The following is a 12,649-nucleotide window of genomic DNA, read 5'->3' as shown; positions in this document are numbered from 1 at the left end:
TATTATATAAATACTATTCGCTTCTAACAACTGTTTTACTGCTTCTTTTACTGTCCTGTTTTCCAGAACTGGCTGCTGAGTTTATCTCCAGACCTCAACCCCAGGATGTGGTTGAAGGTGAAAAGGCAGAGTTTGTGTGCTCAGTCTCCAAAGACACATTCGAGGTCAAATGGTTCAGAGGTGACAAGGAACTTCAGTCTGGCGATAAGTATGACATTATCTGTGACGGAAAGAGAAGAGTGCTTGTCATCAAGAACTGCGAGCGTAAGGATGATGGAGGCTACATCGCTTTCATCGGAACGGTTAAGGCATCAGCTGAACTGACTGTTATTGGTAAGCATCCATCCACGAAACTCTTAATGTGTCTGAAATAGAAATAGTCTCTTGAAATAGTAGGACTGTTTTTTTTAACATTTGATATCTCTTCACAGAAAAACTCAGGATTATCACACCTCTCAAAGACACTACAATGAAGGAGGGACAGGAGGTTTCTCTCAACTGTGAGGTCAACTCCGATGGAGCCAAAGCAAAATGGATGAAGAATAGCGAGACCATCTTTGAGAGCAGCAAGTTCATCGTGGCTCATAGGGACAATGTTTTCTCTCTAAGAATCAAGAATGCTGAAAAGTCAGATGAATCCGAGTACACCGTCACACTGACCAACCAGCGTGGTGAACAAGCCAAGAGTTCCTGCAAAGTCTCTGTTGACGGTAAAAGTGCATTTATATACATGGAAACAAAATACAATAATATGACATGCTGAAGTACAAATTCATCTTACATTCAGTGTCAGAGCTGAAATAAGTTGTAAACGACAGATATATACGGTCAGATATATACGGTCTGTGCCTTTGCATTTGTTGCCTATTCATATCTTTCTGTTTTGAAAAATTCCTTATTCCGTTTCATTTTTATCTGCAGAGGAGCAAATCAAAATTGTTGAGCCTATTGAGGACTGTGAAACACAGGAGAAGAAGACCATCACCTTCACATGCAAGGTGAACAGACCAAATGTTACCGTGAAATGGATGAAGGCTGGTCAGGAGATCACCTTCAGCAAACGCATCCTGTACAGGGTGGACAACAAGAAGCACACTCTCACCATCAAAGACTGCGTCATGGATGATGAGGGTGAATACATTGCCATGGTTGGATCCGACAAGTCCGCGGCCGAGCTGATCATCAGCGAAGCCCCTACTGACTTCACCGGACAGCTCAAAGACCAGACCATCACTGAGTTTGAGGAGGCTGTGTTCCGCTGCAAGTTGTCCAAAGAGAAAGCTAACGTGAAATGGTATAGAGATGGCAGAGAGGTCCGGGAAGGAAAAAGGTAATGTATTGATCTATTAAGTCATAACTGTTGAGATACTAGAAGAGATGTACTCTTTACAGATCAGATCAGAGCATCTGCTCATTTGATTGTCTTGGCATTTAGATACAAATTTGAGAGGGAAGGAAAGACATGCACTCTTCACATCATGAACTGCAGACCAGATGATGAATGTGAATATGCCTGTGGTGTGGAGGACAGAAGAACCAGGGCTCGGCTCTTTGTTGAAGGCAAGAACAGTCCATTTTAAACACATTCATTACATTGTCCCCTTTTCAATATGCTCACAACAACCCGTGTTTGATTCCACAACAGAGACCCCGGTGGAGATCGTCAGACCTCCTGGAGATGTGTTCGAGCCTCCAGGCTCAGATATTGTCTTTGAGGCTGAGCTGAACAAAGACAGGGTGGAGGTCAAATGGATGAGGAACAACATGATCATTGTCCAGGGTGACAAGTACCAAATGCTGAGCGAGGGCAAAGTTCACAGACTCCAAGTCTGTGAGATCAGGCCTCGTGACCAGGGCGAGTACAGAATCGTTGCCAAAGACAAGGACGCCAGAGCCAAGCTTGAGCTGGCAGGTGTGTAGAAGTGGATTTATCTGGTCTGTTCTCATGGTTGCATTAACCTGATGTACAAATGCTCTATCAGCATAGCAATAACTGGATAAGTCACACATGAGGAACATCACACACAACACAAACAACTCACATATTCTCTGGTGCTTCCACCTCCACAGCTGTGCCAAAGATCAAGACTACTGACCAGAACCTGGTGACAGATGCTGGAAAGCCTTTCGTTATGACTGTCCCTTATCATGCCTATCCACGTGCTGAGGCTGAGTGGTTCTTCAATGACTCCAGCTTGCCATTCCAGAACGTTGATACCTCTGCAGAGAAGACTGACTACAGACTGAAACACCCCAAGAAGGCCGACCAAGGTCGTTATAAGGTTGTGATCAAGAACAAACACGGACAGGGAGAGGCTTTCATCAATCTGGACGTCATTGGTGAGTCTCAGTATGGTTTTGTATTTTATCAGGAACATTTACTGTCTATAGTGACTATTTGACTATGTTTTTTTTCGATTTTTCTACCCTATAAAATGAGATCATTCTCTTCTATGGACAATGGCAAGTTCATTCATTTTAATGGAATCCTTTCTTTTCCCCAGATGTTCCTGCACCTGTCAAGAACCTGAAAGTGGTTGACACCTCTGATGGAGAGGTCAGCCTTGCATGGGAGGAGCCAGAGAACGATGGTGGAAGCAAGATCATCGCTTATGTTGTGGAGAGACGCGATGTCAAGCGTAAGACATGGACTCTGGCAACTGACCGTGCTGACATTCCAGAGTATTGTGTTGGTGGACTGCAGAGGGACAACTTCTACCTCTTCCGTGTCTGTGCTCGCAACAGAGTTGGAAATGGAAAAACCGTTGCTACTGACAAACCTGTTCAGGCTAAGAACATGTTTGGTAAGATACTTTTTTCATGGTCTGAACCTAATGCACAGTACAAGTCTGAATGTTTGCTATAAGTGATATTCATTGTCTTTATTTATTGTGTTTCAGATGTTCCTGACGCTCCTCAGAATGTCATGGTTGGGGTTGTTAATAGGTATGGTGCCACCGTCTCCTGGGAACCTCCACTTGTTGATGGAGGATCTGAGATCACCAACTACGTCATTGAGCTCCGGGACAGGACATCGGTGAAGTGGGAAGCAGCGCTGGTGACCAAGGCTTCAGATCGCACTGCGACACTCACTGACGTTGTGGAGAACAAGGAGTACATCTTCCGTGTCAGAGCAGAGAACAAGGCTGGTGTCGGCCAGCCAAGTGCTGCCACTGATCCAGTGAAGATTATGGACCCCATTGGTTAGTCAAGTTGACATATCAAGTAGCATACAATTTTCAGGAATTACATTTCTAATAAGGTTTTATATAAGGTTCTGTCTGTTGATACATTTATATATATATATATATATATATATAAATGACATACCACATGACATACTACACATCACATGTCAGTGTTTTGTAAAATATTCATTGTCATTCCTGCCATAATATGTCTTAATATACATGTCTGTCATTACAGATAAGCCAAGTCCACCACTGAACTTCAACTACTCACATCAAACCAAGCAATCTGTGCAGCTTGAATGGGAGACCCCATTGAGCAACGGAGGTAGTATGATTACAGGCTACATCATTCAGAAGTCTGAAGAGGGATCAGACAAGTGGCTGAGATGCAATGCCAGACTCTGCCAGGACCTTTGCTACAAGGTATATAACCTACCGTTTGGTGATTTGATGGTTTTATGCATGTTCAGGTTTTATTAAACGATCCAATTAAACATTTCCTGTAATCTGCTTCCTGTGTAGGTGTCTGGGCTGAAGTTTGGACAGAAGTATCTCTACAGAGTAAGTGCAGAGAATGCCGCTGGAGTTTCCGATCCTGCTGACACACTTGGACCCCTCTTGGCAGATGACCCACATGGTAAGTCTTTGCCCATTTGTGAGCCATCATAAGTGTTCTTGGCATTGGAATACTCAGTAACACATTTGTTAAATCTGGTTTCTCAGTCGGTCCAACAATGGACCTCAGTGGATTCAGAGATGGCCTTGAGGTTATGGTTCCTCACCCTCTTACTATCCGCGTGCCAATCTCTGGATACCCCACACCCAAAGCCAGATGGAGCTTTGGTGATAAAGATTTGAGTACTGCTGATGAACGTGTGACCATGACAACTAAGCAGAACTACACTGAACTGGTCATTTGTCCAAGTGTCCGTCCAGACAAAGGAACATACACTTTGCACCTGGAGAATGATGCCACCACTGTCTCAGGAGAGATTGACGTCAATGTCATTGGTATGTAACTTGCCTTTTACACTAAACAAATGATTCTCAAACTGGCAAAGTCTCATAGCAATTTATAATTGTGTATGACTTTTCACGGCCTTCCTTTTCATCCTTGCAGCATCTCCAAGTGCACCCAAGGACTTCAAGGTTCCTGAGGTCACCAGACACCATGTGCACCTCACATGGGAGGCTCCAGAGTATGATGGAGGCAGCCCTGTCATTGGCTACCAGATCGAGAAGCGCGAGGTGTCCAGAAAGACCTGGGTCAAGGTAAGTTTTCCCGCCTTTTCTACTGTCACTGTAGAAAATGTTGCTGTACACTAAACTGGTTCTTTTTATGTATTGTCTAACTTTTAATAAAAATGTTATTCCTTTTTTTAGGTAATTTCTGGCGTGCAGGATCTGGAATACACTGTCACTGATGTCATCGAGGGCAAGGAGTATTTGTTCAGTGTTACTGCTTGCAACAAGTGCGGCCCTGGAGAACCAGCATACATTGACGAGCCAGTCAATGTCTCCTCACCAGCAAGTATGTCTGACACCCGATTCAGTTCCTCATAAAGACAGACTTTTAAATGAGTGTTTTTAAAGTCTTTTAAAGAAGACGAGTCTGATCTATGCCTGTGTTTGAATTGCAGCTATTCCTGATCCACCTGAGAACCTTAAATGGAGGGACAAGACTGCCAAGGGCATCTTCCTCCTCTGGGAATCTCCCAGGTATGACGGCGGTGCACCAATCAAGGGCTACATCGTGGATAAATGCCAACGTGGAACTGACAAGTGGGAAGCTTGTGGAGACCCCATGCCTGAGCTGAAGTGAGTGGGGAAATAACACCATATTGTTTCACTCAAGCCAGTGGCATGCCATGTATATCTTCATGTAACATTTATATCCCACACTGTATATTTGACTTCAGAACTGGGACAAGGGGCTGAGTAAATGCCATGATATACATTGTGATTTCGCTTTGTAATTCTCCCTAGATATCAAGTAACTGGCCTTACTGAGGGGCAGTGGTATGCTTACCGTGTGAGGGCCGTGAACAAACTGGGAGCCAGTAGACCTTGCCGTGCCACAGATGAAATCCAGGCTGTTGATGCTAAAGGTATAGTTTTATACACTTAATCTTTACTATCCTCACCACCAGGTTGTTACGGTTTTCCTTGTGTGTGGTGTAATCAAGTTGACCGACACTTTTGTTTGACTCAACAGAACCTCCAGAGATTCAGCTGGATGTCAAACTTCTTGCTGGTCTGACTGCCAAGGCAGGATCAAAGATCGAGCTCCCTGCTGATGTGCTTGGCAAGCCCGATCCTAAGGTAAAATGGACCAAAGCTGACCTTGTCCTGAAAGATGACGACAGGATTAAAATTGACACCAAGCCTGGTCATTCCACACTGGTCATTGCCAAGACAACCAGAAGTGACACTTCTACCTACATTATTGAGGCTATGAACTCCAGTGGACGTGCAACTGCAACAGTTGATGTCAACATTCTTGGTACGTGTTTCTTTATTGCTTGATTGTAATATTTTACTAATAACCCATGTATATTATTATCATTAAATGTATTTATTATTATTTATCCATTTTTATTTGTTATTTTATTTAAGTACAGATAGTGATTGTGATTAAGTTTGAATATGTTGTTAAAATGTGTTCTAACTACCTCATACAGACAAACCTGGCCCACCTGCTGCCTTTGATATCTCTGACATCACCAACCACTCCTGCTCCCTGGCCTGGAATCCACCCAGGGATGATGGTGGCTCTCTCATCACCAACTACATTGTGGAGATGAGACCCGCAGACAAGGAAGAGTGGAAGAAACTATCTGCCACTATTAAAGCAACCACCTTCAGCGCCAAAAAACTTGTGGCTTTGAAGGAGTACATCTTCAGAGTGTCTGCTGAGAACCAGTATGGCATTGGTGCACCTGTAGAGCATATGCCCATTGTGGCCAAATATGCATTCGGTAAAGTATTCTAATGTTTTCAAGGTTTCTGTTCAAAGTTTCTGTTCTTTTTTTACACTGTATTGATTATGTTATTTCTTAATGCATTTTGCTCTTACATTCAGATCCTCCTGGTGCACCAACTAGAGTTACACCTTCTGATATTGCAAAGGATGCTGTGACTCTGACTTGGTATGAGCCTGATGAGGATGGTGGTAGCCCCATCACTGGGTACTGGGTGGAGAAGTTTGACCCAGAGAATGACAAATGGATTAGATGCAACAAGCTACCAATCAAGGATGCAACATTTAGGTTAGTACTGTGTGAGAACCGCACTTTTAATATGCCACTCAGCATAAAGTTCTGTGTCCAATGATTCCTTATGAGTTACAATGGCTTGATGTGTATTTCAGAGTGAAAGGACTGCCAACTAAGAAGAAGTACAGATTCCGTATTCTGGCTGAGAATCTTGCCGGACCAGGAAAACCAAGCACTGACACCGATCCAGTCCTGGTTAAGGATCCAATTGGTATGTCACCTTTTGAAGAAACAATGCAAATATTAAAAGTTTTGATGGCCGTAGTTCACATTACAATTCCTTGTACTTCCATCTCCTCTGTCTCTAGATCCTCCATGGGCTCCTGGCAAGCCATTCATCAGAGACATTGCCAAGACCTCTGCAACCCTTCAGTGGACCAGGCCTGAACATGATGGCGGGGCTAAGATTGAGTCCTACATCATTGAGTTCCTGAAGAGCGGAACCGAGGAATGGGTCCGTGCAGCTGAAGATGTGCCCACCACTGAACACTGCTTGAAAGGACTCATGGAGAATCAGGAGTACTCATTCAGAATTAAGGCTGTCAACGTTGCTGGCGAGAGTGAACCCAGCGAGCCAAGTGATCCAGTTGTCTGCAAGGAGAGACTCTGTAAGTAATCTCAGGATCAACTTAAAAATAATTATACAATTACTTATATTTTTGTACATTGTTTTGAAGAACGGAATGACCATTTGCTTTAATATTTAATAGATCCTCCATCACCTCCACGCTGGATTGAGGTGACTAACATCACTAAGCTCTCCGCCGACTTCAAGTGGACTGAACCAGACTCAGACGGTGGCTCTCCAATCACCAACTACAATGTGGAGAAGAGAGATGTCAGGCGTAAGACCTGGCAGACTGTGGACACCACTGTGAAGGAATGCAAATATACTGTCACTCCCCTGAACGAAGGATCACTTTATGTGTTCCGCGTGTCGGCCGAGAATGCTGTTGGCCAGAGCGACTTCTGTGAACTGGAGGACTCTGTGCTAGCCAAGGATACCTTCAGTAAGTCGATCCTCTTTGTCAGTGAAAACCGTATTTATTGAAATGAATAGACCTGCTGAATTGTGGACATTTCAGACCACTGAATTGTGGACATTTTTGTAAGAACTATTAATGTCTTTTTTCAGCTACTCCTGGACCTCCTTACGCCCTGACTGTGGTTGAGGTGACAAAGAGACATGTTGACCTGAAGTGGGAGGCTCCCAAGAGTGATGGCGGAAGACCAATCACAAAGTATGTGAATTCTCACCTCATTCATATATTTCAGTCAATACACACTTTACATTTAATATTGATCTCTTCCTCAGGATGACTTTGCCTTTTAGAGAAAGAAAATGCATAAATGTTTTGGTTTTTCAGGTATGTCATTGAAAAGAAAGAGAAACTGGCAACACGCTGGGTTAAGTCTGCAAAGACCCCAGGACCTGAATGCAAGTACAGGGTGACTGATGTTGATGAGGGAACCGAGGTCCAGTTCCAAGTTCGTGCTGAGAATGAGGCTGGTGTTGGCCACCCAAGTGAACCAACTATGATCCTGATGATTGAGGACGCAACAAGTATGTTTCTCAGTGTTGCGTTGTTAATTCAACCACAATCATATGATAACATTAAAAACGCATTACAGATACCACATCTCACTAATGGACTCTTCTTTTTTTTTTAGGTGCACCATCACCTCCAATAGAGGTCAAGATCATTGATGCAAGCAGAGAGCATATCAATATCACATGGAATCCACCACAGAAGAATGGAGGAAGCCCTGTCACTGGTTACCATGTTGAGATTGCCGAGGCTGGCACTGAGAAGTGGATGAGAATCAATTCCCGTCCAGTCAAGGAGCTTCAATTCAAGGCAGAGGAGGGTATTGTTCCAGAAAAGCAATACGTGCTCAGAGTTCGTGCTATCAATGCTATTGGTGTCAGCAATCCCTCTGAGATTTCTGACAAGGTCTTTGCCAAGGATCCTGATTGTAAGTGTTCAGTACAAAAAAACTCAAGTATTTTCACTGAAGCAAGCATATGTATTATGTGCGGCTAACACTTTTTTTCTCCTGAAGGCACACCAACAATTGAGGTTGAGACCCAAGAGATTGTTCTTGTTGAAGGTGACAGAATGCATCTGAAGCTTCCATACAGAGCAATCCCCAAACCAACCATGGTTTGGAAGAAGGAAGAGACTGAGATGAAGACTGATGACAGGATCACCCTGACCTGTGAGCTGAACAGTGTGCACTTGGAGCTGCCAAAGTGTGTGCATGCTGATGCTGGAGTGTACACAGTTACTCTGGAAAATACACTTGGCTCTGTCACTGGCACCGTCAATGTTAAAGTCATTGGTAAGTCCATGTCTGAATATTATAGGCCGGTTTTCCCGGAATAGATTAAGCCTAAAACTATCTTCATTGAAGTTCTCTTTAGTCTGGGCTTAATGAAATACAATTCATGCAATGCATCAGAATTATATACATGAAAGAACATTTGATGACAGAGTGGTGAAGTCACTGTTTGCTTTATGTAAATGCACAGGCCTGCCTGGACAATGTAAGATCATTGATGCCTGTGAAGTCACCAAGAACTCCTGCAAGATCACATGGGAGCCTCCAGAGAACGATGGTGGCACTCCCATCATCCACTATGTCCTTGAGAGAAGAGAGGCTTCAAAGAAGACATTCATGCCTGTGATGTCTGGAGACAATGTTGTTGAATTCAAAATCAAGGATCTTTTCGTGAACGCAGAGTATTACTTCCGTGTCAAGGCTGTCAACAAGGTGGGAGCTGGAGAGTATCTTGTCCTCCGCAACCCAGTTATCACTGAGGATCAAAAGCGTAAGTACAGATCAGGTTGAGATTTTAGGTTACCATAAATCAACCTCTATGGACTCGCAAATGATGACTGTTCAAATGTATTTCTTATATTTTTAAATATGCACTTTAATGATACAGAGCGTCCAGACCCACCCATTGATGTCAAGGCCATCAACCCTACTTCTCAGTCCATCACAGTTACTTGGAAGGCACCAGACTATGATGGTGGCCTGCCAATCAAGGGCTACATGGTGGAGAAGATTGAGAAGGATGGTGATAGGTTTGGGCCATGCTGTGACGCTTTGGAGACAGGTTTGACTTACACCGTCAAGGGCCTGACTGAGGGCAAGGAATATCAGTTCCGTGTCCGTGCTGAGAATGCAGCTGGAGTCAGCGAGCCGTCTCGCAGCACGCCCCTGACTGTAGCAGCTGATCCTGTTGGTAAGATATGTTATGGATATCTTAAGGAATAGGAAATTTCCTTCTATCAACTTTATCTACATACTTTATTGGTTAGTGTTGTAAGTGAATTGACGTAAAGTGTGCGGCTTTCTCTCATTTCAGATCCTCCTAAAGTCACCCTGCATGCACGCATCCAGGCTGGCCTGGCTATCAAGAAAGGTGATGAGATCAAGCTGGACGCTTTCATCTCCGGCTCCCCGTACCCGACTGTGACATGGCTGAGGAACGACAAGTCTGTCCAGCAAATAGCCGAGAAGAAGGTGGAGATTCCCATCATCAAGAAAAAGAAGAAGGGCAAAGAGCCAGAGCCAGAGCCAGAGGAGTTCCATCCCCCTCTGCCTGATCGTCTGTCCTTCGACCAGAGCAAGAGAGGCGAGACCGCCATGATGGTGCGTGACTCCATTCGTGGGGATCACGGCAAGTATACCATCGTGGTTGAGAATCAGCATGGTGTTGCTAAGGCATCTTGTGAAGTCAACGTCCAAGGTAAAAAAGTGAAAAGGCACATCCAGAACAAACCATTTCTTATGAATTTTGGTCAAGATTATGTAGAGGTCTAACCCTTTGTTTTTGTTAAATAACCTGCAGATAAACCTGGTAGGCCAGTCAACTTTGAATTTGAAGAGATCAGGAACACCTCCGTTGTATGCAAGTGGGACGCACCTCTGGATGATGGTGGCAGTGAGATCCTGAATTACATGGTTGAGAAGAAAGACAACAAGAATGAGGAGATTGGCTGGGTCACTGTCACTTCAACTCTTAAGGGTTACAGCTGCCCTGTGACCAAACTCATTGAAGGAAAGGAATACATTTTCCGTGTTACTGCAGAGAATAAGTTTGGATGTGGACCTTCTTACATCTCTGAGCCACTCATTGCCAAAAATCAATTTGGTAAGAAACGGCTTATTTATTTATTTATATTTTTTGTATATCCATATTTATTTTTGAATATCCTTCTAATTTATCTAGAAATAATAATAAATCATGATATTGTGGCTTTTGTTATTCAGATCCTCCTGATGCACCAAACATGCCAAGAATTGGCGAAGTTACTGCAAACAGTGCTGCTCTCTCATGGCATGAGCCCAAAGACAACGGCAGCCCTATTCTGGGCTACTGGGTTGAGAGACGTGAAATCAATGGCAAATACTGGAACAGGGTGAACTCCAACCTCCTCAGTGCGCTCTCAGTCAAGGCAGAGGGACTCATGGAAGGCCTGACCTACATTTTCAGAGTTTGTGCTGAGAATCTTGCTGGCCCTGGCGAATTCAGCCCCCAGACTGATCCTCAGATGGCAATGGATGCAATTTGTAAGTTTCAGAGGTCCTTGTTTGAAGGATGTTAATATAAACGTTTGTCTGTAAAGAAATAAGCGTTCTGCGCTCACTTTTTAAAACAATTGTAATTTGATTTCAGTGACACCTGGGCCACCTATTCCAAGAATCCTTGACACTTCCAACACAACTGTTGATATCGCCTGGCAGCCTCCTCTGTATAATGGTGGTGGAGACATCCTTGGTTACCACATTGAACGCTGCCTGGTTGGCGAGAAGGATTGGGTCCGCTGCACAGAGTACAGGTGCAAGGAGTGCAAGTACACTCTCACAGGACTGACAGAAGGCTCTGATATTATCATTCGTGTGTTTGCCGTCAATGATGCAGGCAACGGCCCACCTGGAGTGACTGAACAAGTCCTGGTTAAAGAACCTGAAGGTAACCATTCAAAAATATCTCTTCATGTTACCAGAATGGACTCAACTTTAGTACATATTTTTGATGCACATATGGTGAATATCCCCCCCAGACTAATATAAATGTGCTGAATGTTACAGAGGCTCCAGTGGTTGAGTTAGACATCTCTGTGAGGAACGGAGTCATCATCAAGGCTGGTGAGAGCCTGAAGCTGCCTGCCACCATTGCTGGTAGACCCAAGCCTGAGATTGCATGGACAAAGGATGACGCTGAGCCCGACAAAGAGCGTGTTGTCATTGAGACCGCTGGAAAGAACAGTGTTCTTTTCATCAAGTATGCCGTGAGAACGGACTTTGGCAATTACCAGATCACCGGAAAGAACCCTAGTGGAACCAAGTCTGCATCTGTTAAAGTCGATGTCATGGGTATGCTCTTGTTTGTACTTGATTAGTATTATGCCATTACGCCTATGTTTTGCCTTATTATGTTTCTATTATTTTTAACCTCTCAATTTTCTTTGTTACACCAGATGTTCCTGGACCTGTGGTTGATCTTAAGACTACTCAAGTGAACAAGAGGATTATATCTCTGGCATGGTCCGATCCACTTGACAATGGTGGAAGTGATATCATGGGATATGTTGTGGAGAGAAAGGATGCTAAAATGCAACTCTACAGACAGCCCTTGGAGACTGCCTCCTGCAAATGTGACATTGTTGGTCTTCTTTCCGGAGAGGAATACAAGTTCCGTGTTGTGGCAAGAAACAAATATGGCCTTGGAGCACCAGTTGATCTGGGCCCTATTCTTGCTGCCGATCCATTAGGTTAGGAGCTTTCAAACACTGTTATCACTTATTATGAGGTGATAAAAAGGAATTAATAACCATGGCTGCTTTTCCTTTTTTCAGGTGTGCCCACTGCCCCACAGAAACTGCATTACACTGACAGAGGCAAGACTACCATTACCCTCGCCTGGGAGCCTCCTCGCAGTGATGGAGGCAGTCCAATCAGTGGCTACTATGTTGAGAAGATGAGACACGACTCAAACGAGTTTGACCCTGCCAATCGTAATATCTGCAAGGACTGCACTCTGGTTTTGGAGAACCTGTCTGAGAACCAGTCATATCAGTTCCGTGTCAAGGCCGTCAATGAGATCGGAAATGGCGAGCCCTCAAAACCAATCACTGCTGTTATCATGGATGATCAAAGTATGTTCAT

At 44.0% G+C, this 12,649-nt stretch overlaps 1 protein-coding gene across 12 annotated transcripts in view; it reads left to right on the top strand.

The window, feature by feature from the left end:
• The window catches only part of ttn.1 (titin, tandem duplicate 1), a 143,481-nt gene that overhangs the window by 64,876 nt on the left and 65,956 nt on the right, over window positions 1-12,649 (top strand). For all 12 annotated transcript variants that reach the window (XM_031585724.1, XM_031585689.1, XM_031585678.1 and 9 more), the window contains 34 exons: window positions 67-333; window positions 432-710; window positions 922-1,330; window positions 1,436-1,560; window positions 1,646-1,912; window positions 2,071-2,340; window positions 2,505-2,804; window positions 2,901-3,203; window positions 3,427-3,614; window positions 3,714-3,828; window positions 3,915-4,202; window positions 4,312-4,463; window positions 4,575-4,722; window positions 4,832-5,009; window positions 5,178-5,299; window positions 5,407-5,694; window positions 5,873-6,169; window positions 6,274-6,460; window positions 6,562-6,677; window positions 6,775-7,074; window positions 7,177-7,476; window positions 7,602-7,707; window positions 7,834-8,030; window positions 8,138-8,443; window positions 8,531-8,809; window positions 9,000-9,299; window positions 9,417-9,719; window positions 9,843-10,226; window positions 10,329-10,631; window positions 10,751-11,050; window positions 11,157-11,453; window positions 11,573-11,857; window positions 11,962-12,255; window positions 12,340-12,639. In XM_031585724.1, the coding sequence (XP_031441584.1) occupies window positions 67-333; window positions 432-710; window positions 922-1,330; window positions 1,436-1,560; window positions 1,646-1,912; window positions 2,071-2,340; window positions 2,505-2,804; window positions 2,901-3,203; window positions 3,427-3,614; window positions 3,714-3,828; window positions 3,915-4,202; window positions 4,312-4,463; window positions 4,575-4,722; window positions 4,832-5,009; window positions 5,178-5,299; window positions 5,407-5,694; window positions 5,873-6,169; window positions 6,274-6,460; window positions 6,562-6,677; window positions 6,775-7,074; window positions 7,177-7,476; window positions 7,602-7,707; window positions 7,834-8,030; window positions 8,138-8,443; window positions 8,531-8,809; window positions 9,000-9,299; window positions 9,417-9,719; window positions 9,843-10,226; window positions 10,329-10,631; window positions 10,751-11,050; window positions 11,157-11,453; window positions 11,573-11,857; window positions 11,962-12,255; window positions 12,340-12,639 (8,553 nt within the window). The remainder of the gene's footprint in view (window positions 1-66; window positions 334-431; window positions 711-921; window positions 1,331-1,435; window positions 1,561-1,645; window positions 1,913-2,070; window positions 2,341-2,504; window positions 2,805-2,900; window positions 3,204-3,426; window positions 3,615-3,713; window positions 3,829-3,914; window positions 4,203-4,311; window positions 4,464-4,574; window positions 4,723-4,831; window positions 5,010-5,177; window positions 5,300-5,406; window positions 5,695-5,872; window positions 6,170-6,273; window positions 6,461-6,561; window positions 6,678-6,774; window positions 7,075-7,176; window positions 7,477-7,601; window positions 7,708-7,833; window positions 8,031-8,137; window positions 8,444-8,530; window positions 8,810-8,999; window positions 9,300-9,416; window positions 9,720-9,842; window positions 10,227-10,328; window positions 10,632-10,750; window positions 11,051-11,156; window positions 11,454-11,572; window positions 11,858-11,961; window positions 12,256-12,339; window positions 12,640-12,649) is intronic.

The sequence above is a fragment of the Clupea harengus genome, chromosome 2, assembly GCF_900700415.2.
Source record: "Clupea harengus chromosome 2, Ch_v2.0.2, whole genome shotgun sequence".
Classification (NCBI taxonomy): Eukaryota; Metazoa; Chordata; class Actinopteri; order Clupeiformes; family Clupeidae; genus Clupea; species Clupea harengus.
This window is presented reverse-complemented; position numbering and strand designations above follow the sequence as displayed.